Source organism: Manacus vitellinus, unplaced genomic scaffold, assembly GCF_001715985.3.
Source record: "Manacus vitellinus isolate BGI_N305 unplaced genomic scaffold, ASM171598v3 scaffold_6_pilon, whole genome shotgun sequence".
NCBI classification, from domain to species: domain Eukaryota; kingdom Metazoa; phylum Chordata; class Aves; order Passeriformes; family Pipridae; genus Manacus; species Manacus vitellinus.
The window spans coordinates 13065233-13092844 of NW_021940750.1; the positions used below are offsets into that span (position 1 = coordinate 13065233).

The following is a 27612-nucleotide window of genomic DNA, read 5'->3' on the forward strand; positions in this document are numbered from 1 at the left end:
AAAGCTACATGGTAAAAATGCCTCATTGCATGTTTAGGAATTTAATGATATTTTGTGTAAGGATATTTTCCACACTGCAATTCTGATAAAAGGTCAATATTTATGCATACAACAAATAGAAGTTGTAAAAATATGTGTGGATCAGTGTATGTAGTGAATTTCTGAGATTGTTGTTGTGTTTCTGTAATTTCCATTAAGTTTTAAATTTTAGGATAGGTAATAGCACTCATGTAACAAAGACATGCATTTTGTTTCTTGGATCGCACTTCATGAACATTGTAATTCAGATTACATGAGAATGTATAATGCATTATCACTGTCAAATTACAAATTCTTCAAATTTGTAGATCAGGTCATATCTTACTGCTCAGAACACAGAATTTTAACTATGAATTCTTGCTGTAGTGCTGGATTTAGTGGGACTTTGCAACTGATACTATGGAATCCCTAATACCCAAACTCATTTCTTTGTCAAGTTTCATTTAATTGATGATGCAGGAAAGGTAATATGACATTAGTTTGGCCAAGAATATTAAGTATATTTGTACATCTTTGTTTAAAGGTTCAGATTTTATGAGTATAATCAGAACCTGACTTGAAAATTTGCCTTGGAAGATGTATCCCTAGATAACAATATTCTACTGTATAAGGAAGTATTATCACTGAAATATGAATAAATAGACAAAGGATATACAGTGTAAACACTCTATCATGTAGGTTATATTTTATATGCATTAGTATTATGTATATTGTACAGGTATATCTAGTTGCATTAATAAGTTTCCTTTCATTTCCACTGGGAAATGGTGGATATACCTGTTATGAATTGGACTTCTCCACTAAATAATCTTTGTCATATATTAAGGTGTTTTAATGTTGATTATTGTTTAGGTAGTCACAGATATAAGTAAAATCTATGTGAGACTAGGTATACATAGAGGATGGGTAAAAAAAAACAACGAAAAAAACAACAAAACAAAAACCAACCGAACAAAAAACCACAGACACAAAAAAACCAACCAACCAACCAACCAAAAAATACAAACAATTAAACAAAACAAAACAAAAAAAACCCCACGACACTATGTGGCTAGAATCAGAACTATTACTTTTAGCTTAGTAGTACTGTAGTTACAGACAACTTGTTTTCGGTTACCTGCTTCTTTATTTTATTCAACTGCTTCTTTCCTGTCTCCCAGTTATCACAAATGAGCATCTTAAGGTAACCAATGACATTCATGAAAAGCATATTTCGAGTAAGAATATTAAGCCAAGTGATGGCTGGGAACAAAATCTCTGTAAGAATAGAATGTCACGGTGTTAATGTGTTTCATACACTGTGAATTACTGTTGTGTGATGAACAGCTTTCACCTTTCAGTACAGAGTATTTTCTCTGCCTAGCTGTCCCTCTTCTGTTTATAATCACATTAAAATATTTGACAGTTGGCATGAATAAGTATTATAAAGACAGGTAGGAAAGGGAAAAAACCAACTCACTCTTCACAGGATTTTATGACTGCCGTCTTGATTCTCCTTGGATGCTGAATTCCAGAAGAGTGGTACAGCTTTGAGCAGTTAATAGAAACTTAAATCTAGAAATTTCTACAGTGTCTTCTTGGACTGCTTTATCACTGCAGTGATACTTTAACTGATGATTTAGTTTAGTGTAAGTGGACATTGTCAGAGGAAACTTCAGGTAATGTAGGAAGGATGGTATAAGTGTTATGAATTGTAAGTGTAGATAGAGAAAAATGTAGAAATCGAGGAGGAAAGACTGTTATGTGAACATGCTAGCTATAACTTTCTTTTTTTTAATGCAGAACTGACAAAGAAACAATGCCGATATATTATAAAACTGTTGTTATTTGAATAAATTTAGGATAATAGTCATAAATAGTAAAACCACAAATGGACTGTGTGGGAACCCCAAATGAATACTTAGGTAATCTAATGTAAGGTGTCGACATCTTCCACTTAACAGAAGGGGGGAAAGAGAGGTTTTTTGATTTTTACACCTTTACCCTGGCAGATTAAGATGCTTATCATAATTTGAATGCTGCTATGCTAGGCTGTAAAGTGAAAATCAGTGAAAATGATTAAATGTAAAAACTTATAGAAAAAAGTACTTAAACAGCTCCGAAGAATCATCTGAAACTTTGATGTGATCTGATCTTTTACAGTCTTGCTTTTGAAATAGGGAAACCATACTTTTTGTAAAGGTTATGATACCAATTAATGGAATTTTAAAAAATTTTACTCTTTGATTAGACCCGTGTCATAGAACAGAGTCTGTATCTTCTTTTGTCCTATGCTGAACACGCTTCTAGTAAAGAGCAGTTATGATTTAATACAAACTGTTAAACAGTTCTTCAGTCAAGTTTTCTCCCTTTTTCTGAATATCTGTACTTCAAAATATTTTTACCATATGTTCTGGCATGAGTTTTCATTTTTCCTAAGCTAAGCTTCATTTTCTTATTGCCTGCCTTCATTTCAAACCTATCTGTGTCCGTTTTTATTATTTCTACTGCTGCACATTCCAATTTGTTATCCTCTGCGGGTTTCATTATCATCCTGTTAATCCCTCCTTCCATTGACTTAATGAAGATGTTAAACAAAATCAAGCCTAATACCAATCCCTACGGCACCCCACTTCAGTATATTGGCATTTTCATTACTCTCTCTTTACAGATTATCAGCTAGTTAAAAGCATTTATAATTAGGAGAGTTAAAAAATCATTTCCAGATATGCCTTATCATGTATTTTAGGAATCCATATGAATTATAACCATTATCCTCCCCTATCTATTTATATATAATTCACTAAAAACCACAATCACCTGCAGTGGACATAATAAGCATTTTCTAAAAATGGAACATCCATTGCTCAATAGTTCATGTCCATGTTGAGTCATTTCTGTTACTTTACACTGCTGGATACTAGTCTTTTCCACCTTGTTTGTCTGGACCCTGAAAATGCCTTTAGTTTTCCTAGTAAATATTGATTTGATTAAGTGTCTCATTCTTCATCCCAACCCCAATTGTTAAGGAATAAACTCATCTTAGTAGATTTTTTTAATTTGTTTTGTTTAGCATCTTTATTTGAAGTGATCCGAATAATAAATGAGGAAGTGTTAATCAATTTGGAGCTTTTACTCCATCTTGTAGATAAGGTATGTTCATAAGGCTGAGTGTTATGCAATTTTTCACAGTTGGCAGATTTTGCTAATGTGGTTGTGTGAGAACTTGTGATTTTTTTCAAAAGCATGAGAGGAATGGTAGGCTTTGTAAAAGGTGACAGATTAATAGTCATGAAGACTAGAATTCCACTGTCCCAAGGAAGAAATGCATCAAAGATTAATACTCTTGTTATCTTGCTCATTTTAAAGTAGGGAGACTGCTCTTTTTCTGTTTAGGAAAAAGCACCCATCAGGATGGGGAGAACAGTTTATCCTCTATGACAATTAAGTCTTCGAGCTGTGTACAGTAATTTTCCATAAAGGAAAAATATGTACGCTCTGTACTAGTGCAGGACATTGGCCAAAATATGCACATTAAGTAAACAATATTTTTACCTCTGTTTTATTTGTTTCCTCTCTCTCTATTAAAGATTCCAAGTTGACCAAATCAAGACTCGTGGAGAAGATTTCAGACTATCTGTTTGTCATGCCCATGTGGATGTTTTAGATGGGAAGCCTTTTTCACCCACTTTATTGGAACCTGCATTTATTTTTGGTTTATGTCTTATACTCCACTGGAATATGAATGACAGTTTTTGAGATGGATTTTTTTTTTAAAATTTCAGTTTCTGAATCTTTGTCTTCTGTAGATCAGAAGCATGTGGGGTTTATTTCTGTCAGTCATAGAGCAGAATAAAATTGATTTGGCATTGATCAAGATTTAAATATAACCAACATATATGCCCAAAATATGTATGCAAATATTACAGTTTTCTGTGATAGAATGTAACAGTTTTTAAAAGATTATTTTGAAGCTGAAACTTTGATCTTACCTTCTCTTAAGCTTTTTGACCTGATTATCCTCTCAAGTCTGTGCATATAGCATTTTGTTAAACTTCAGGGTACTAGAGATCTTCAGGAATCTATTAAAAGAGATTGCCTGCTGTAAATCCAGCACAGTCAATTTGAATTATTTGATTTTTAGAGGATTGCAGAGGTGTTTACAATTGGGCAGTATAGAGTATGAATAGATGGTAATCATTATGTTGATTCAGTATTCATAACAATATTGTGGCTTCTTTAGATGCACTGTTGAGTTGTAGTGTTTTTAAAGAATTGCTAGGTTTTGTGCTGCTCAGTGTCTGCATGATGTGATTCTTCTCTTTGGTATAATTTAAATTAGGAAATGCACAAAAGTTTTAGGTGTGTTGATAGCGTTATGACACTGTATGCCATGTCAAATATGACTTTGTGGCACGATGTATCTTAATTTTGCTAAACGGCAGAGTAAAAAAAAAAAACAAAACCAAACTAATTTAACATCTCTGAAATTGCAGTACTTTATTTCAATTCTTGGTTAAAAAAAAATTTTGTGAATTTTCAACCTGCAAATATATAAGTTCAAAGAGGAAAAATTAAATCATCCTTTGATAAAATAAACTGTAATAGTGAAGAGCAATTCAAAAAGTTGAGTGTTTTGTAGTTTCGTATCGTAGGTGATCAAATACATTTTGAAACATCCATCCCAAAATGACAATTAGCAAAATGGAGTCACAGCACTTGAAAATTGAATTATAAATCTCTGAAAACTGTGGCAATGTTACAGCTATTTCAGTAAAATAGTAATAATATGCTATTGATTATACTTTTTGACCTAACTAGGAAAAAATATTATTTTATGGAAAGGGAAGTTCTGAAGTTTTGAGTATGATGTGCAAACACTCGACTAAGTTATGTGTGGATTCTTACAAATGTCAAAGTTTTTTTTAGTCAAAGTAACTTTTTTTACTACTATTTTTCATTTAGGAATATATCCTTCATCTTTTAGGTGCTGGTAACTGCACATTTTTTCTCAAAAGAAAGCCTGTACCAAATTAAACTATGTTTTATCAACTCAATCCTAGAATTTTTAGACTACAAATTTGCAACAGTTCAAGAAAAACATGTGTATTATATTGAAGATTGTGATATATTAGAACCATGTTAGTCAGATACAATTTGTGTTCATAGTATGAACTCAAAGCTTTTCAATTACTGTTGTCTAAACGATGCCTTTAAAACCTTATTCATATTAGGCAGTTGAATAAAAGATTTCACATTGCAAAAAGCAATTTTGCTGTCATTATCTAAAATAAGAGGGCCCTAGGAAGAAAGGATTATCATATATTAAATAAAAAGTTCACCACCTTGCAGCTTTAATCCCTTTAGAAAAGATTATTTCTATCTAACTTAATCAGCCAGAGGTCTTTATTGCCTGGAGTATTAATTGATTTAGGTCTTCATTAAGGTCAGAGGTACCCGTGGCTGACCAGAGGCAGCCTATTAGCGTGTTGTCAGTTCTACTGCTTTACACTGACTGAACCTAATGGTGGGTCGTGTCACTGTTAGGTCAGGGGGTCGCTGAACCTTTTGTGCACCCTGACCTGTTAAAGGGCAGCAGTCACTCAGTCACCAAACTGCATTCATAGCAAAGATTTGGCTGATTGCATGTTGACTCTATCCTTTTCAAGGAACATGAATTTGTTCATGTGGTGCAACTATTAGCATTCACCTAAATATCTCTGAGTGAATGCTTTTGATCCTTCTGTTAGAAGTTCCCTGACATTTTTATATTATGTCAGTCAATCACTAGCAAGTTTAGTAATACGAGCTGGAAAAGTTTCATAAACTTTCCATAGTTACTATTATCCTTTAATTAAAAAAAGAAACAACTCAGCGCATATCTATAGGTATCCTATTACATCTGTTTCTTTATAGGCAATAATAATAGCAGTGTTCTCTTGCTAATTAGCAGCTTAACATAATCCTTCTGTTCAGTTAAGTCTGTTTTTCTCATTGTTTCTTTTCCTGATTTATATTTTGTAGGAGATATGTTGTGTCCTTTTGGTAACTTACAATACTGTTAATAACTTTTTCATTCACAGTTCAAAGTGGCACCAAGTGTTATTCTGACTGTTCCTTTCCATGATACTATAGATGCTTTCATTCTGCTTTCCTAGTATGTGAAAGCAGCTTTAAAAAAAGAAAAAAAAATTGTTATGCTGGCTTCCATCTGTGTTAGTTGTGATCTAGCTCTATATTATCCCTGCAACACAGCTACACTATGAAAAGTAGTAGTAATTCTCAACAAGATAGTAGCTTTCTATGAGAACATGGATTGCATCCTCTGAGGTTCTGATTGTCCACTGAACTCCCTTCATTATGCTAACTCAGTTGTGCTAACTGAGCAAAACAGATGTTAAATATTATGTTAACTTGTTAGGACTCGCCTTTCATTTAATTTGCAGTGATACAAATTAAAATAAAAAGGGAAGAAATGTGGAATCAGGTGAGGTGCCCTTTATAACCTGCTTACTTCTGTGGAGCTATATGGGAAATAAATTGGTACAAGGGACCATCTCAGCAGTATGAAGTTTTGTTTGGGGTTGGGTTTTTTGCTTGTTTATTTGTTTTTGTTTACCGAGTCTTTAATGAAATTTAAACATTGGAAATATGTGTATAGTCTGCAGTGAAAATCAAATTACCAGTGAGACATCCACGGTATAAATACAGATCCTTTAAGGATCAATACAGATCTTTTTTATTGTAAGTTTTTTCTATGCTGAGTTTACTGAATATGCAAGTTCTCTAGACTTGATACACCGTGAATCTATAGCCTGAAAGATCTTCTGTTATCCTCGTAAATGTTCCAAAAAGATAAACTGTTGCAAGGTTCTAGCAGGGTTTTGCAGAACACTTTCACAACACAAGGACTGACACCATACATTGTGACAGCTCCTCTTGTAAGATTTCAGTGCTGTGAACAAGATAGTATGATGACTTCCCTATTTTAAATGCTTTTTACTCTGCTAACAATTTTCTGTATAATGCTTCAAACATTCCAAAGATGACCTCTTGAAATCTGCTAAAGTGGTGTTTGTAGTGGTTTGCTGCTTTGTCCCTGGTGATTATTTATGTTTGCTTTTTCTGACCGAGTCACTGGGAAAGAGAAGAGGGATGTCACTCCTCCTTCCCTTATCCTAAATTATGTCCCACTGAAATACAGTTCCTGCAAATCTGTGGCCATTTATTGACCCTTTTCCCCTTGTGTCCACCCTTTCATAACATGGTGGCTTGTTAGGACCACTGTTTTTCTGTTAATTGCATCTTAAGATACAAACAAGTATGTTAGGAGAAGAGGGATTTTTTCAATTGATTTTTAAAGAACTCTGCAAAATTCCCACTGAATCTGAGCCAAAAGTGGTGCCAATTTTGCTCAAATCCTTCAGAGATTTTCTTATGACCTTGCTTATGACCAGTGGGACTAATTGTATCAGAACTGTCCAGGATACTTTCAGAAAGTGCTATCTTGGTCTGTATTTCAAAACACTGACAGATATTTTATCGTTAATTAGTATTCATATTATGTCTCAAACAATCTGTTCAAGAATAGGGGAAGTGAACTGGTTGAACAGCTCTTCTGTCTACCTAATAATTAACATGGGCGATGCATGGAAAACCAGCAGCTCAACAGGGGAAGAAAAGGAAGAAATACTGCCAATGTGATTTTTTTTCAGTAGAAGTATAAACTACCTGCATTGGAGTTTTTGACTAATGCATGAATTTCACTTTGCAGAGGTGAAAATGAATGGTTTGCTTTAAAAACAAACCTGTGCCCCTCTGAATCATATCTTCCTGAATTTGTTTCTCATCTTGTCAGTATGCCACTTGGTAGCTGGCTGGACTCCCTTGTTCAGTGGCATGTATTTTAAAATAGCACTGAAAAAAAAAAATTGTTCCTATAAATCAAAATATTGCTTGCATACTTTTTTCCAAATTCAGGATTATACATAGCATTATCAAACAATATTTCAGATATTTTAAACAATTTAAATAGTTGATGGGTGTCAGTTGATATGTTATGTTTCCTCTCTACCTCCTCCCCCTCTTCAGCTGCTAATCATAGAGCTTGTATGCCAAATTGTATAAGATACTCTTCCAATAGTTACATGTGTGAGTCTTTTGTGAGACACAGACAGTTATGAGGACAGATTTGGAGTTGCATATGGGTCTGTCACATGGTTTGATTGCCATTGCCTAGGACACAGATTTCTTTTTTAATTATTCGTAATTCTGAGGAATTTTTACATTTGATACAGCAAGTTCTGCAAAATTCTTCCAAAGATTTCTTGCACAGTCCATTTTCCCTCTCTTTACTCCTAGCAAAATTCTTGCTGTGCTGATTTCAAAGCTGCTTACGCCCACCTTACTTCCCACTCCTATACTTAGTTTTCTTTTGATAGTGAATAAAATTTACTGTTTCACTCATTAGGAGAGACACAGACTTCCTAGAGAAGTGCAGCATAAGACGATGAAAAGTTTGATATTTACATTAAGATTTTATAATAAATCTTGGAGATGTCTGAATAGTAAAAATAAATGTTTCCTTTGCTGGCTGCTGTTAGAAAAGTAGGTCTTCAGAGTGTTGCTGGGAAGATTTTGGAAAATCAGCCCGAAGTAACTGCATTGCAGCTCAACTTAAAATATATATTGATGGCATATCTGGCCACCCATTTAATTCCATTTTCAAAAGGTGGCCCATCTCTTTGTTCAAGTAGCATTCTTCTACTTTTATTTTCAATCTGCAATTTCCTTTTACCTTCTTGTGGAATATCATCACTTTTTTTCATACATAGTCTTTTAGGTGTTCTGCAAGTATACTTTTGTAATATTTTTTAATTAGTTTACTAAAGGTGTTACAGATATGTACTGATACTTTCTTATAGAATTTACATAAAACAAAGCTTAAGACATAGATGTTTAAGTAAATAGCATTGAACCAAATATAATGTGCATCATGACTCAAAAAAAGAAAGCAAGAACCTATTTAACTATGTTGGGGCATCAGTGTGATCCAGCAGCTGTAAAAGTCCATAACATCAGATGTTATTGTTTTGAGCTGACACATACATTCATGTATTAACTGTTAGGTTGCAGTTTATTGCAGTGCTGTGTTTCTATATTGTAGTTAAATCCCTATAAAATTATATTTAGACTGGCATGTTTGTTCCATTTGTGACAAATGATGGCAAAGAACAGTACTATTGAAAGAAACTACCTTGAAAATAGAAATGTGCTTCCCTTGTCTTCTACAAACTCTTAGAATCTTATTTACTTATTTTTATTCTCTTCTAGGTTGGAGATGTTCTCTACTGTGCTGGACAGATTGCTCTAGTACCTTGTACGATGCAGCTTGTTAGTGGTGGCATACGGACAGAGGCTGTAGTTTCGCTCCGTCATGTTCAGCGAGTTCTTCAAGCTATGAGCCAGAAGACTGCTCTCCACCACGTCATCACAGCCAGCTGCTATGTAACTGACAGCAAGCACATTCCTATTGCTCACTCTCTATGGCAGAAGAAATTAAGAGAATGTAAAAAGGTAGCTCTGATATCCATTTTCTTCTTTCTGGGTTGTCTTTTTTTTCCCTTTAAGTGTTGTAGTAATATCAGAATTTTCTCAGTACATTTCAGAGAGGTTCAAGTAAAGCTGATACAATATGGTTTGATTGATCTGTTATGTTCTGGCTTATAAATGGTTGAGCACAATCGAGAAAGGAAATTGCATAATAGAAAGTTATATTCACCACTAACTTTGTCTTAATTCCCCAAAGCACTGTGTTAAAGGACTCTTAAAGAACAGTCAATTTCTCTAACAAAAATGTGAACAATACCTCATTTGAATTACTTCTACTCATATATTTTTGCATAATAAGAACTGGGCATTTTACTTCAACTTTTTATGAGTGAGGTTTTTTCCCCCACTCTTTCTTACAAGCACTATTGTCATGACAACTGAAATTAACAATTTGCTGCTCATTATTGCTTTATATTCAGTTGGACTTTTTAAGACCAGATCAGGACATGCTTGTCTATTGGTTAACCCTAGTTTAACAATTTAATAATTTGCACAGTGATTTATAATAATAGCATAATAATTTCTGTTATTTTTGTGCCACTTTCTTAAATAGCCATGGAACTCCCTGCCAGTATTAAAAGGTAGTGGCCACAAATCTTGTAAAAAAACGTAACTTCTTCACAAATGCATAAAAATGAGAATAGTAACTACATAATTGCTGTATATTTTAATATAACCTAATTATTATGTTTTCTCAAGGAAACACATGGCTTAGAAGCATAGCATATGTTAATATTGCCATAGAAGAAGGAAAAAAGGCACCTGAAACTTTCCTTTTATTTGCCTTTACTTTTGTTCTCTGCACTAGGCACTTGTCTTTCTGAGTAAAGATGTAGACTTCACTTAGATGTTTACACATTCCAACTTGATTTACTAATAAAGGACCCTCTTAAATAGTGTTTATTACTCCTCCAAGACTAGATTCAGTTTTTTAAGTTCAGTTCTGTTTCTTGCACTGTGACTGGTTAGTAACATGTACCATGACCATGAAGCCTACCTGCTTTCTGATTTATAATATGTATGACTGGTGATGTTTGCCAGTCCTTTGAAACTATTCCTTTTCCCAGATAGAAGCTTTTGGGTCCTCCGTAGTTATTATACTTACCAAGTACTCTTTATCAGGTCTTTTTTTTTTCTTCCACTTACTGATATGACTAGGCAGTACATTCTTTTTTTTTTCTTTTTTTTAACTACATGAAAAATACTGATGAGGTTGTTTACTTTTGTGCTATTACTAGTATCTATTCCATGTGACTTTTTGATTGTTCAAACCATAGCTTAAAAAATGGATTGTTGCCTCCATATACTCCTGTGAAGAGATAGCTGCCTGACTGTTTCCAGGAATCTTTAGCAAAAACATCCTGCAATCAGACATCAGGCAATACAGGAGGATGTTCATCAGTCTTATGCTATGCTATCAGATCATAATTCATTATTGACTATATCAGAAAGAAAAAAATATATTAGCAGATAGAATAAATGTCTATCACAACACAATCAAAAAATGCTTTGGAAAAAACTAAATGCAAAAGGGAATGAGATGTTATTAGCAGCTGGATGTTCCAGTTTCTCTATAATTTTGCCAATAGGAGGTTCAGACAGAGGAATTGAATTTTTCCTCAGGATACATGTGTTTTTTGATTAGTAAGGGTTTGTGTACACAGTAAAGCACAGTAAAACACTTCTGTTCCAAGGAATCAGAGAGAGGAATTATCTTGCTCTGAAAATACAGTTGTCCTGTTGATGGAAATAGAAGTTTTCTATTGGAAAATCATAAATTGTACAACAGCTGTATTTCTGCCTCAATGATACCATGGAATCAGTGAAAACAGGTAATGCAGTTTTTACTTAGAAGCAGCCTTCTGGATTCTGTAAGATACTGCCTTTCTGTGTGTCTGAAGTCATATCCCTTACCTGTGTGGTTTTGTTTATATTTTGGTATCCTGGTGCTACTACAGACAGTTCTGTTGGATAGTATGACATGAAATAATGGTCTGTTTTCTTCAAGTAAATTAAATCAGCCAAACCAAAAGTATTTTATTATTCTTGAAGTGTATTTCAAGCAGTGGCCAAAGGCCTGAACCAGTAGCAACCTACAGATTACTTAATAAGAACAAATGGTGTCTCAGTTGAAATTGTTCCACTTCTGTCACCCATGAAAAAAAGGGTTTTGTTTATGCAAATAAAACAGTTCAACTCAGGGCTCATCTTTATTAAGCTATACATCATAAACCATAGAACTAATTATGTTTTAAAGACAGGGTTTAGACTTTACATTTCTTTTGTCGAATATTCTGTATTTAGTAGCAAAGTGATGGTATGTTAAGATTGAGATAATTATATTTTACTTACTGACTAAATCATATGCATCAGAACTGCCAAAGGTGTTTTTCTTTAGAGCACAAAAAATTATTAGCGTTCTGTCATAATAGTGATGCCTGGTAAATATCTTCTACATAAATGATACTGCTCAGCAACTTCAGTTGACTCCTTTGACGTGTTTGGTAGCAGTAGTCTGTAAAACATAAAAGGGATTATATAAATCGTTTAGGACACAAATAAATTGGACCTAACAGCACATAATATAAAGAGGAGTGTGAGAGTTGTTCTCTGGATGTGTATATATAGCTCAAAAGATTTACTTCTAATAGCAGGATGTGGACACAAAGTTGGTCAAAGCTTCATTAGCAAATTTGCAGATCACACCAGGTTGCAGGGGGCATGTTGATCTGCTGGAAGGCAGGAGGGCTCTTCAGAGGGAACTGGACAGACTGGAGAGCTGGGCTGATTCCAAGGGGATGAGATTCAACAAGGCCAAGTGCCAGGTCCTGCACTTTGACCACAACAACCCCCTGCAGCACTACAGGCTGGAGACAGAGTGGCTGGAGAGCAACCAGGCAGAAAGGGACCTGGGAGTTTGGATTGACAGGAAGCTGAACATGAGCCAGCAGTGTGCCCAGGTGGGCCAAGAAGGCCAATGGCATCCTGGCCTGGATCAGGAACAGTGTGGCAGCAGGACCAGGGAAGTGATTCTTCTCCTGTACTCAGGGCTGGTGAGGCCACACCTGGAGTACTGTGTCCAGTTCTGGGCCCCTCAGTTCAGGAAGGATATTGAGGTGCTGGAGCAGGTCCAGAGAAGAAGCAACGAGGCTGGTGAAGGGACTCAAGCACAAGTCCTATGAGGAGAGGCTGAGGGAGCTGGGGTTGTTTAGCCTGGAGAAGAGGAGGCTCAGGGGAGACCTCCTCACTCTCTATAATTACCTGAAAGGAGGTTGTAACCAGGTGGGCATCAATCTCTTCTCCCAGGCAACTATTGGTAGGACAAGAGGGCACGGTCTTAAGCTGTGCCAGGGGAGGTTTAGGTTGAATATTAGGAAAAGGTTTTTTACAGAGAGAATAATCAGACATTGGAATGGGCTGCCCAGGGAGGTGGTGGATTCACTGTCCCTGGAGGTTTTTAAGAAGAGACTGGATTTGGCTCTTAGTGCCATGGTCTAGTAACCACGGTGCTGTTGGATCAAGGCTTGGACTTGATGATCTCAGAGGTCTTTTCCAACCCGGTCGATTCTATGATTCTGTTATTCATTTGAGATAAGGCCACAGGGTAGACACACTTAGCTGAACTTTGGAAGACTTCTTGTCATATTGATGGGGCCATTTATCTTTTAGGAACTTCTTGAGTTATGAAGAGAAAGATAAATTATATTTAAATAAATTAAAATATTTTTAAAAATTAAATAAATGTATACTTCCGAATAGTCAAATTGTTTCCAGAGAAAACATATTATATATTATTAACTAGAGAAGTGGGTCTAGTGAACATCAAAGATGGGAGGGAATTGCAAGAGAGGGAGGAAACAGTAACTAAGCAATCTGGACCCCTTAGCAACTCTAATTTGTTTTAGTCACCCAGCCTCTGGTCTCTTCCTTATTCTAGCATGATTCCTTGCTTCTTAGACAGCTCCTTTCCACTGCTGTCATCCTGATTTCCCTTACTCCTAATGGCAGCTCATTTCTGCGCTCCCAGCACAATTCCTGCAGTCTCACCCCTACAGTATAACCCCCTGAGCTTCCCTGAGCTCCAGTTACCCACAGTTATCAAGGGTTGTCTCCTTAGAGCTGGAATCCAGCCTGTCTCTCTCTCTTCTTCCTTCATATGTCCCTTTGAGTCTCAGTGTCATTAGAAAAGCAATTCAGGGTGACAGAGGAAAGTGAAATGTAGTGCAGGGATGTAAGGTTGGAGTAGAAAAATAAATAGTGGGGAGGAAAGGATAAGAAAGCAGCTTCACCAAGGATTCAGTCAAAACAACAACCGAGAATTACTGGGCTAAAGAAAAGATCTTTGGAGCAACATTTTGAATGTACACAAGAGAGATTTCCTTTGTCAAGACAAAGGAAACTGAGATCTAGAGTGAGGGAGCCAAAGTAAGCATTTAATTCTGTAGATGGATAATGCTGCATTTTTGTTATTGGAGAAATTAAAATATAGTTAAGGGAAGTAGTGGTTGAAATCAAAAGAAAAAAACAGAGGCTGCAAAAAATAGCATTAAGACAGTTATACAAGTGAATAATCAAACCAAAACCTAGGAAGACTTATTGGAATTAGCAAATACTATTGCCAGCCATTGTCAGCTTCCCTCCACCCTATTTTTAATTTACATACCTTCCACAATGTCTTGTGTTTGCCAGGCATACTTTATGATATTTTAACACTCTTGAGGAGATACATTTAGGAAGCTTCTCTAGCATACCTGGTCAGAAGTAGTAACAGTAGTGGGAGAACAACTTCTGCCTAAACCCGTAGTTAGCATTTAGTTGTTTGTTTTGGTTTGTTGTTTTTGGTTTTTGGTTTGGTTTGGTTTTGTGTTTTGTTGGGGTTTTTTGTTTTGTTTTGTTGGGTTTTTTTTAAGAAGAAAAAACTTATAGCATTGCTAAACTTTCTGGAAGAAAAACTGACAGTTTTCCAATTAAGTCTCAACTTGTGTTTTTCTTTACTTCACATCTTTTAATGACAGTGTCATGTAATATGATGATTTTATAAGTGGTTTTGCTAACTCATTCAACAGAGTAATCAATAGAAAAAATAAGCCAGATGGGTTGTAGTCCATTTGTATTGGGTGGGACAGATGGCACTATTGATAGATGGAAATATTCCAAATAATTATTGTATAATGATATAACAGTGACTATGCCTGCAAAATTTTATTAATTTATTTTGCGTGTGCACTTTATTCAGTAGGGGTTGAGTTGTACCATTTAGACAGTACTAACACTATATTTAATTGGGAGCCGAGTCCACCCCTATCTTCTTTTTCCTCAACCCATGGGCTTTCCATGCAGAACCATATCCTAGTACTTTGTTCAAGTATTTCAAGGGGTGGACTGTACTTCTGCCTGTACAACAGACTCCCCTAGACCAATTGAGATGGGCAGGATCACAATTACATTTTTTTTCTACCTCTGAATACCTACGTTTTTGCTTTCTTTTGTTATCCTCACCAATACAAAGAAGAAACATGCCGTACTGTCTCAAGATTTCAGGCGTTCCAGCTTGCTTAACTGCTGTGGTTTATTGTTTTTACATCTTACTAATCCCCAGCAATATTTGGTATAGCTACATCAATAAAATACATAAATTCTGATAAACTGTGTAATAGATATTTGGGTTGTTGCTATTCAATTGTATATTCCATGAAAAAGTACTATGAATTCATTTTTTTCTGTGATTTAAGAGCACATCAACTTCATTGCAGAAAAATTTTGAGACCACTTGCTGCTTTTGAAACACATTTGTTGATAAAACTGACTAAATGAAAAAAAATTATTTTCAGTTCTTATTTTGATTTGATGAAATATATACAAAACTTGGAGACAGATCTTCCAGAACTGTCTGAAATCTTATCTCTGATTTCCTTGTTATAAAAAGAAAAATTTATAGGGAAATATTCTAGTACAATTAGTACACGTTGTTTTGTTACCAACAGAAAGTTTAGAATTGTCTGCATTTGTAAGTGAACCCAAAATATTGGTGAAGGGAGATTTTTAGATGGTGAAAACTATGTATTTGTTAAGCTTAGAAGACAGAGTTACATGGAAAGATAATATTTAATGTAATTGCAAGATGTATTAGTAGCTCTAAGGCCATTAGCTTATATCTTTTGCCTTAGCGAGTCATTTTATACAAACTGTTTTTTCTTCAAATGATGATATTATAGATCAATTCCACTCTGAGCTATTTTGTTAGACAGCTGCCAATGTATTTTCCATCCTCATTAATGAAAACTCTACCAGGTGAAATACTTCCCATGCTGTGAAAAAAATGTCTTTTGACTTTTATAACACAGCTTGTATTTGGACGTTACTTGTCTGGTCCTCTCCCTCCAATACATTTCTGAGCAAATGTACTGCAAACTTTAAAAGTTCTGTAGCCTATCTTCTTCTGACAGAAGCTTGCTTTTTTTTTTTTTGGTAAGCTTTTTTATGGTAAGCATTCAGGATGAGTGGCTGTGATCCCATGATTGTTTCAAATCCAGCAAAGAGTGCTACAGTTGACTTTCATTCTGTCAGGAATGCCAGTCAGGTTGTTGACAATATGTGTCTTAATAGCGTGTAATGCAGAAGTGATGGAAAAAAGATTCACAGTGTTTCATCTGATATATATTGTGAATGGGTTCCATGTTTATTTCAGCACTTGGGTAACTTGATGCCAAATTTAAAAATCTAAATTTAAACCTTTTGGGCCAGATATACAAACTGTTTATATGTCAAAAGATGTAAATGAGCCTGAGCTAGGATTTTTTTAAAATATCTAAGAGCAGTCATCTAGGGCACTGGGCCCATTCTAGGGAGCCCCTGTATTGTACCTCCTTTGACACTCCTGTAAATACCATTGATGCTACCCGGTGTCTTTCCACTTTGCCTATGAAATAATGCACAAGTCCCAAGTTATAAACAAGTTGAATCTTAAACCAGAATCTGTCTAATTACATGCAGTTGTTTTCTGAAGTAATTATTGTGTTTTCATGGCAGTCATTTAGAATGGCATCATACATCTGTAACACAGCAGTCTGTGCATTGTTCAGACATTCCTGTACTATTTGAAGTTTACAGACTGTCATGAATTTGAATAAAATTCATGCATTCTCTGACACTTTATCTTAAGTAGAACAGAAGTAACTTATGCTCGAATAGAAGGAGTTGAAGATTTCTCTTCATGCAAAGGATTGGACAGAGGCTTAAGATCCTCTTTTACCTATAGAGGAAATCACCATAAAACTGAAAATGGCATATTAAAAAAAAAACAGGTTTCTCTGAGAGGATATGTACTTTTTTCACCATGCTGAGCAGATGTTTCTAAGTCCATAATATTCAGGTACACTTTTTTGTCTATTTTATTATATATATTGGTTAATATCTTTGTTTAATACAATTGTTAGATTTCCAAACAGTATTGTAAATTCTGTGTCCTGGAGGTAATAGTATAGGCAATATCAATTTAATTGGTCTCCTTCTTTTACAAGTTTCTTGAACAGAACAGTTAAAATATGAGTAGTTGAAATAACGAGTATTACAAAGGTAAAAATGACAGATTAGAACATTGCTACATTTACATTGCAATAAAATCTCATGTAGGTTAATTAATATGATTCATAGTATTATCAGAAGAAAACTAAATATTTTTGAAAATGGTTGCTTCCAGCCAGTACCTATGCCTATCAAAAATTCAGTAGGAAGAAAATACATGTTTCTGTTTCCTTTTTTTTTGTCTCATCAAGTTTCTAACATCTATTTTGTTACTAGGTGTTATTTCAAATGTTCCACAGTTTGATATGTTAAACCAGGCTTCTTTTATGGCCCACCTTCAGAACACACAGTGCATTAAATTCCACAGTGGTAGTGGGTTTTTCATCTTGTGCCTAGTGTATTTCATTTCCCCTGTGCTCAGATTAGGCAAAGTTTTTGTATTCATTTGAAGCAACTGTAGTGAGAATATTTAACACGGGTCAAATGCAGATAGTGGAACTCCAGAGGTCCTTGAAAATAGTCTGCCATTTGACACTGGACCACAATGGGAGGTGAAAGGGTTGCCACTTTAACTTTTTCTTAAAGGAAGACTATGATACTCTATTTGTAACGTAAGTGGAGCCTTAATGAATTTTAAAAAAGAGTATAGTCAACAAAAAGAACAATGAATCAGTCTACATGATTTTAACTAAAGCCATTATTAGAAATTGAATATGTATGTGTATAAAAGTCATATGGTTGTATGGTGCTCTAAACAGTATGCTAAATTTAACTTGTAGAATACAAAAAAAAATATGAACAATGGAAACTAAGAAAGGAGAGCATTTCTTGTGTGAACATTTATGTAGATAGATACAATCAAATTCTCAGCTGGCATAAGTCAGCATAACTCTCTGATTTCCACGAACTGATTTATACTAGCTTATTTGCCATTTACAGGTAATATATACATGCATTTGAATGTTGTTTTTCAGGTAGACACAGTGAAGAAATGCATGTCAAGTTATTCAGGGTGGTAAACAGCCTAGTTCATCCAGGCTGACTGATTTTCCCCTGCAGCAGTTCCCTTATAAGAATTCTTTGAGTGATTCTTCATCTCCTCCACTGAAAATATTAATTCTGTTTTGAACCTGTCACTTTTCTGCTAAGCAAGAGTGGATATATGCATCCATTGTTTGCTTAGGCCAGAACCTCTGGTCAAAAGTCTAATGTGTGATGACTGTGAAAGGGTTTCAACCATGAAGTGAGTACCTGTTGTCAGTGCCTCATTATAGAGGGGAGAATGCTATTTTTGTTGAAAAATGATCAAGGTCTTGCTTTCACTCATGAAACTTCCCTATTAAACTGTAGTCCAAATTGCATGTAGGGAACTTTAAATTCCCACAATGAAGGATGGAATTTCAGGATAATCATCACCTTCAAAGTTTTTTTGTTCTCCTTTGGATGAGTTATCCTGCTGATCAGAACTGAAAGAAGAGCCATATTATTACCCCAGCCTACATAGATAGTTTTATTAACAGCTGGTCCTTCCTAAAACTGTAGCAGGTTAATAGCTTCCAGACATCACAAACACTCCTTCCAAGTCAGTGCTTCCAACAAGTAGTTTGATGTTCAGTACCAAGTAGCTATTCTAGATCTCTTCCTTTTCCGGGGAGGGTATTTTAACTTATCTCTTCAATGTAAGCTCCATAAAAATCAGAAAACTGAGATTTCAGGAACTGGTCCAACTTAATCAAACTTCAGTAGTGAGGGTCCTTCCCTTAAATCTGTGGGCAATATCCGCTTTGTCATGGTTATACAGGACCTGGAAAAGTATTCCTGTTACAGGAAGGAAAATCAGCTACTGAATAGTGTATGAGGTCTTCCTGGGGTGGTGTTAACTTTCTGCATAACAGCCCCTATGATGCTGTGTTTTACATTTGCATCTAACACACTAATATTGCACAGTTTCAAGGCTTTCTGGTTTTCCCACTCAGCACCTCAGTGAGTAGACTGGGCATGACCAAGAGGCAGCCACAGGCATATCCCATACCATATAACATGCTCAGCCATAGAAAAAGGGGAGTTTTGTCTCCCAAACTACCTGTTCCCCAGAGGTTGGCTGGGCATTGGTCTGCCACTGCGAGGTGGTAAAGGCTTGCCTTTGCATCACTGGTTTTATTATATTCACTTACTAAACTGCCTTTGTCTCAACCCAAAAGTTCTCTCCTGTTTGTTCTTCTTGTTGTCTCTCCAATCCTGCTGGGGCTGGAGCAGGCAAGTGCTTAGAAGCTGCCCAGACTCAACACCACAAATAGATGAAACAAATTACCACTGAAGAGAAACTCTACAATTAACTAGGAAAATTCATATCTGTTCTTCTCCCTCATCAAGCTCCAGTCAAAATTAGAACTCAAAATATCATCTCTTCCTTTTGAAACTGTGCAAGAATCTTATCTCTATTCAGATGCAGTAACAATCTTTTACCACCAAAAATCAGAAGGGGAAAGAAAAGACAGCTTCTTTCTTCCAGTGGAAGTACTTCTTTACTAGTTTATATTATAATCCAAAGGATCCTACTAAATTTCAGTACTTGATTATCGTCGTCTCTTGTTCTGTGTACTGGTCATAATGATTTCATTTCCTCTTCCTCCTCTTCTCTGAGGGATATCACATGGTCTTCAAAATTAATAATAGATCTTTAATTTTCTTATTCGTAAAAGTGAATGTAAACCAAAAATTATTTATGCTTACCTGTACACCACTTTCAAAAAGGTAGGTAAAATAGTGTGAAAGTCAACTACTATTATTTTGAAACCCCTTTAAATTTTTGCATAGCAAAAATGAGCAGTATGGTCAATACTCAGTAACACGCATGCCAGCTCGGCAGTGAATAATCACTTTCAGCTTCCTCTCTGTATTTATTCACTTTCATTGATGAAAAATAAAAATGCTTCCAGCTGATATGATACTTGTTCAGTTCTTATCAGTCTTTTAGTTGTAACACAATGAACACAGGTGATAACACTTGAAATCTAACTTTGATTTTATCTTGGACATTATTTATTGTTAATATATGCAGGTCTTTATGCATCTTGCTTATAAGCAGCTTTGTGGAAACATCCTGGCCATCTTCTGTAGCTGATCAAAGTAGTTACTTTTGCATACATATATCAACGAAGAAGCAAGTCTGAAAGAGGAAAATGCTGATGAAAACACAGACTGGGTTTCGGCTGAGACAGCTGACCTGAATGGATCAAAGTATTATATTGTATAATATATCATATAAATTCATGCTTGACAATAAAAACTGGAACAGGGTTGAGTTTTTTCTAACTCTTTGGGCAACCCACTACAGTGGCTTGTAAGAAATCACCCAAATTGCATAACCTGAGTTTGACTCCTGTAACATTGAACTGTGGAAAACTGGTCCTGCAAAATTCAAGTTCCAAAGTGTATGTAGGACATTATTGACCAATGTAAATGGCTTGAGTTAAAATAAAGGTCAGGTGAAGTCCTAATTGTCCTGTTATACGCCATTTAACTGATCTTTCTTTGCAGTTGTGCCATATTGAAAAATGAAAGTAACTGACTACCCTGCTGAAAACATTTACCTCAAAAGTATTCATATGCATAGAATAGAATGTAAATGTATTTTCCACTAAAAAGTGTCAAATTCAAAATTAAATTAATTGCCAGAAAGCCAATTGTATCCTGAGCTGTATCCAAAGCAGTGTGGCCAGCAGGTCAAGGGAGGGGATTCTGCCCCTATACTCTGCTCTGGTGAGACCTCACCTGGAGTACTGCATCCAGGTATCCCTTGCATACTGCATACTGGGGGCCCCAGCACAGGAAGGACACTGACCTGTTGGAATGAGTCCAGAGGAGGGCCAACAAGATGAGCAGAGGGATGGAGTACCTCTCCTATGAGGAAAAGCAGAGAGAACTGAGATTGTTCAGCCAGAAACAGAGAAGGCTTCAGGGTGTTCTAATTGTGACCTTCCAGTACCTGAAAGGAACCTACAGGAAAGATGGGGCAAGACTATTTACAAGAGCATATTACATATTACATTACAGGACAAGAGGGGATGAGTTCAAATTGAAAGGGAGTAGGCTTAGATTAGATACTAGGAAAAAATTCTTTTCTGTGAGGGTGGTGGGACACTGGCACAGGTTGCCCAGGGAAGTTGTGGGTACCCCATTCCTGGATGTGCTGAAGTCCAGGGTGGATGGGGCTCTGAACAACCTGGGCTAATGGAAGGTATCTCTGCCCACAGCAGGGGGTTTGGAACTAGATGATCTTCAAGGTCCCCTTCCAACGCAAACCATTCTATGATTCCATGAAATCATTTTTGATTACACATCCGTATGTCATATTACTAATAAAGGTGGTTGTCTCGATGACAGACAGCCTGGCAATTAGTAGAAGTTTAATAACACCACCAATTTCACCAGTTTAATAACACCACACAAATTTTCAAATTGTTTTTCTTCTATCTCCAGCAGCATCACAATTTTCTTCCTTGCATTCTACAAAATTATTTACAGGTTTAACAACGGTAGCTAATGGTGCTGTACATGTACAGGTGAACAGGTGATGTAATTAGAATATTATGAGGTGAAACCTGACATTTGGTTTAAAAATTGGTTCCAGAGCTCATTGTCAAAGTTCAGAAGGAAAGAAGACTCTCAAAGAAAGTATCTTTGCAATCAGTATCTGAAATTCAAATTCTAGATAATAAAATCCATTATCCTTAATGCCCACAAAGTAGATTTTGACCATTAATTTTGCTCATTTTATGTCCCATTTGGGTACACACTCTCAAATGATTTTCAAGTGAAATCTTTCCATCTTGAACATCCTTAATTCAGTTCAACTCTCTTTCCTAAGTGCTTATTTTTGACGCTACACATGAAAAATAAAACCCTCAGAATGACAATCTGTGATCATATTTCATGTGGCAGACTTCATTTGCTTTCAATTTATGTTATTACCAATTTATGGCTTTGTTCCTTAAATAGTTGTCTTATTTTTTTTTCCCACATTGTAACTGGTATATTGAATGATGTATGTTTGAGAGGTATTTCAAGGATCTGAACTTCAGTCATTAACTGGTTATCTCTTGGCTCAGGAACTTTTAGTTTGTTGAGAGAAAGTTACTATTTTTTAAGCAAATAAAACAGCTTTTCAGTATGTAATTATTTTCTTATCAATTTTACATTTTCATGCCCTTTTGAGCATCTAGCATGCAGTGCTTGAATTTACATTTAGCTCTGCAGGAACTGTTTTAAATATTATTATTAAGAAGGAAGAAATCAAAAATCAAAGTGAATTTTTAGTACAATAGCAAAGTATAGGAAGGTGCACTTGCAGCAACAGCAGCCTGGATTAGTATGTAGAACTAACTCACAGCTTGACAGAAAATCCCTGCTGGGGAGGAAATGTAGGGGAACTGGCAGAATTTTGCTACATCTGCTCCCTACTGCTAATAAGTTTTAACCCATTTCATTTTTATTGTGCTTGCTGTTTAGATATTTTGCTTCCAAAATTATATCTGTAACTATGAGAACACATAAAAGGGAGCACGACAGGTAGGGCTGTTTAAAAATTTAAAACTATCAGCAAGGGATATTGAAGGCCATAATGAGTAAGGTGGTTTCCTTCTCAGTGTGGGTTTTTAGAGTTCAGGCACTGCAGCGCTGGTAGAAAGGCTGAGCCTAAGTAGTGGATAAAACAGATTTCGTAGCTTGAGTGGCTCGTACAGCCAGAAGGCACCATTACATTATTTTTTCTGACCTGTATATCACAGACCATTACATTTCACCCAGAAATTCCCATTTTGAACCCTGTGAGTATACTTGTACTAAAATATATTAGACCTTAAGAGTTCCAAATACTTCATTCCACAGGATGAGAACCAAAAGGCTGAGCTTCTATGCAGTAGGAAAAGGGTTGGTTAAATACACGTGTCTTGGTAGCCTGACTACTTCTGCAGAATAAGGCAAACAGCCAAAAGCTTGTATGGATTTAACAAAAGTGAAAATCCCTTCCTGACTCATTTGACTTAAGAAAAAATATATAGGTATTCATATTTTCCATTTGATATTATCCCATGCTTCCCGTAACCGATTATCCAACATTTTTAAATCTTTCTTTTGTTCTGATGGTGGCATAATTGTCACATACAATTATGAAATGTGTTTTGAAGGGGGACTGAAATTTATGAAATTAGGTGGGTAGTTGAAAACTTGAAGTCCATGGGGCTATTGAGACTGCTTTTAGATATTGGGTTAGAACAAGATTGTGATACTTACCTGAGAAATTAAGCAAAAATGGAAGTTTCAGTCCTAAATAGGAGATTCTTCTCACTTACCATGCATGTAGAAACCTGTGTCTTTCAGTTGGCCAGTTTGCTTTTTCTATTTTTTTTTCAATTTATTCTAACAAGTAATTACTTGAGCTTCCTTTTCAAGAAAACTTCCAAGTTGCTAAGTCCAGAAAGCAGAGGTGATGGCCTAGTTATTGCAGACTTTATATTGTTCAGTTGTTCATTTGTTCTAGAAACTTGCTCAAAGCTGACTATGTCTTCATGGAAATGTGAGACTGATTGCTCTTGTTTTGATCCTGTCACAGAGTTTCTCAGTTTCTGAAATGAAAGGATGAAAACACAGTGATCCAACAATAGAAAAGAGAAACAAAATAACAAGCAAATGATATCCTTCTGTACTAAATATAATCAAAAGAGAGCTTGTAAGGTTATGTCTTAAATTTCAACTGAACCCTTTTTTCTATCACACAGAAATGATGAAAATTTATACCACTTCTTGGCCTCTGTTGACAATCATGGTAAAAGATAGAATAGCAAGTTACTAATTTATTCTGTTTGAGCAATACAAGCTATAGATCCTGTAAAGTTATTGATCTGCTTTCTTATGAACTCTCTGTTTGCATGAGTTCCATATTTGCTTTCCTTTTTTATGTAATGCTTACCTATACTTACAGTAAAACTATTCAGAGACCATTTGTCATGAACTTTTTGATTCTGCAAAGATTTATATGTATCCTTTATGCACCAAAAAGCTGTCTCAACTTATAAATCAAATTTATGGTATATTTATTGTGGGATTTAGGCCCTGAGAGTGTTGTTACTTAATTTTTATGGTAGTTTCTTCTGACATACTTGGTTGACTATCATAAAATTTTAGCCCATCACCTTGTCAAATCCTAATAATTGCCATCAATATATTGTATAGATTCAAATTTCCTATACTCTCACTAAGATAACTTGAGGTATGCTTATTTTATTCACCTGCCTCTCTGGGAAAAGTTAAGCTGTGCTTGGCATGTTAACTGCTGGTCATTTCATATCTAATGATTAATTTGCATCATTACCATAGCTACACACAGATTTTTTCACAATTATTGTGAGGAAAATTTAATTTGTATTTTCTTCCCAAATGCAAGCATGTGGAATTATAATCATGATATTAGGAGAAGACATTAATTTGAATTCCATTTGAATTAGACAAATTGATTTAAAGAACCCTTAGAAATAGTACTGCCTCTAAATTTCTATACTTATATTTGTTCCTCTGTATCTGCATTCCCTTTTTCACATTTCTGTTTTTTTAAGGATAGATAAAGACTGCATAAAAAAGAAATTATTCTTCAAAATGTGCTATCAGATGCTGACACAAAAAATAAAGACCTACTTTGTTTTCTTTAGCTTTTCCCTGGTTCGGTAACACCAAGTAAGTACAGGCTCAGTTTCCCAGTTGACATTGTATAAAATGATTTCTACATGACACAATGGTTACTGAAGTACCTCCAGATAATTCCAACATGTTGTGGAGTGACTACAGGGGACTAAAATTTCTGAAGAACTTGTTTCTTTTTGTGTTTACAGTATTTATTCTATGACAAATATTCATGTTTATAAGACCTCACTTTTAGTCTGCCAGTTTTGTGTTTTGGCATGCAGCAAGTAACTTGCTTTATTTCAGAAATAAATACTAAATGTCTGACTTTCTTATTTTTGTAAGCTTTGGAAAAAGAACATTCTGAACAATTTTGTTGTTATTAAACACTGTGGTATTCATTCTTTGAATTCAGATGTGTTATACCAGGAATGCATGTGGCCTATTTATTAGACAAACTAGGTTGTTGAAAAGGATTGTTTCTATCCTTTCTCTAGAAACTGACATTTTTATCCTTGTGCAGTTTTCCTAGTGGAATCTTTACTTTTTTAAGTCATAAACCTATTGTTGTGAGAGACTCTACCAAAGCTTAAGCTGGATCTCAGGAGTTTGATGCACTCTGTTTAATGCAGGCAGCGTAAAAGAAATTTTAAATGTATTATTTAAAGGCACATTAATCTTGCCACTATAATGGTGTAATAGTGCATACCATATAAGGTTTTCATAAACTCAACTTCTAAAAGTAACATCACAGTATCTTTCTTTTTGTTCTCCAAGTCAGTTCTTTGTAGAGATAGCAATTATGCATTCATCTCTGTCTCTCATAGCCTAATTCCGTATTCAGCTGTGAGGTAGATAGGCCCTAGTCCTTACTAACCCAACAAAAAGAATATATCTCATTTAGAACAAATGGAGGATAGTCAAACAAATTTATATAATAAATGCTAATAGCCAAAATATATACCTTTTTCAGTTTAATTAAGCAAAATAGTTAAATGTTTGTTGCTAAATCCAACAGTGAATTAAGTATATGTTTGTCTTATACTCACTATTACTGTGTTTTCATTGAAATTTTAATAGGTCTGTTTTGGATTTTTTTTTAAATTAAAAAAATACACTATTAGTTGGAGAAATTATTTTTAAGGTTAGCACCTTTAAAACAACACTCTGTGTAAGTTAGTTTACAACCCCTACAGCCCAGTGTTTTTCATTTAACTCTGCTTATTATACTGGATTCTGGTTTGGTGTGTAGCAGTATTGTGAATGCATTAGGCATTCAGTAGTGTGAGAGTGTTTGGTAACTCTCCTGAATATGTGCAGTGAAAATTGAGCGAATCTTTACTAAGAACTGAGGCTTACAAAATGCAAGGATTTGGTAATACTCTGAACCAAGGTGATAATTTCTTGTGTCTGAGCAAAGCTCAGGAAAACATTATGCACGATACAGTTCAGATAACCATTTTTCCTTTAATCTAGAGATACAGGTTAATTACAAGTTTAGAAACCCATTACTAACCCCTGTTGTTCACCTTGCTTCTTGGGATATGAAAGGGCTTGTATGTCTGAATTAAACACATTCATAAAAGTGTTACTTAAGGAATGTTGCTACCAAGCTACCTTTTCAGCATCAGCTTATTCACAAATATAAAATATAAGTTCCCCTTCTCATTTCTCATTGTTAGATACCTTACTGAATTGAATGTCACTTCATAAGTGTAGTACTGTGGCCTTCAACAAGTATTCAGTCAAGCCCTTTGACCCTTTCCATTTCTAGCCAAACTTTTGCAGATTTGATTTGAGCATCTGTTGCAGAACCCCATTAGAGGGGTTAACACAGAGCAAACTGTCTGGGTGGCTTCAGTGTAACACAGCTCAAAATCCCTGTTCCTGTGGCAGGTGCCTAAAGCAGACAAACCTCCTGCTTGGCACTGTCATGTTTTGGTTGTCTGTGCTGTCTCTATCAGTTAAGCAGGAACTGTGTCACCCTAAAAGTAGGATTACAGTTTTACATGTGATTCTGCTTTGGGAAAAAGGAGAAGCAGCTTTTTTTTTTTTTTCTCAGAAGGAATAACCACATTGAACTCCCACTTCTTCCAGCTCAGTATTCTGATACCAATGCCACTGTTGAGGAAGCTTAATCTGTCGAAGCTGTTATCTGCATCCTTCTACTTGATTCTGTGTTCACTATTCATCTATAAAATCTGCCTGGAATATTACAGATGAACATGAAATTCCTTTAGAATTATGGAAATGTTGGAAGGAACTAGTTGTGAAAAATCAACCAATCCAGTCAAGAAAGCCCAGTTCTTCACTAAACACACTACTAGTATTGGCATAAATTCCTATGTAAGAACAAAAGAATAGCCATAATGGTGTAGGCTCTGCTGAGCATTCTGACTCCAAACAGTAGCCCTAAGCAGAAGTGAATAGTAAAAACAGTAAAAGCATATATCTAATATTCTCCCAACCTCAAACTATATTAATTCCTAATTAAATGGATTAATTTAATAGTTATATAAATAATTTTTATATAAATTATTAACTCATATAAATAAAGAATTACATAGGAATTTCAATATGTCTCTTTTATAATGCCCACTGAATCTGTGTTCCGAGAAGTTCAGGCTCCCCTTGAATCCCTATAAAGTTCTTGCAACCGGAGCATTCTCCATAAAGAAATTGTAGGTGTCACCTACCATTGTCCTTTTTGAAACCATGCTCTTACTAATGTCATTTGATGGTCTGTAGTTCTTGTACAGAAAGACAAGCGTGCAAAATCAG

At 35.4% G+C, this 27612-nt stretch overlaps 1 protein-coding gene across 3 annotated transcripts in view; it reads left to right on the top strand.

Moving 5' to 3' along the window:
- Window positions 1–27612, top strand: part of DPH6 (diphthamine biosynthesis 6) — a 196475-nt gene that overhangs the window by 121719 nt on the left and 47144 nt on the right. For all 3 annotated transcript variants that reach the window (XM_018083012.2, XM_018083013.1, XM_018083014.1), the window contains exon 13: window positions 9352–9594. In XM_018083012.2, coding sequence (XP_017938501.2) covers window positions 9352–9594 — 243 coding nt within the window. The remainder of the gene's footprint in view (window positions 1–9351; window positions 9595–27612) is intronic.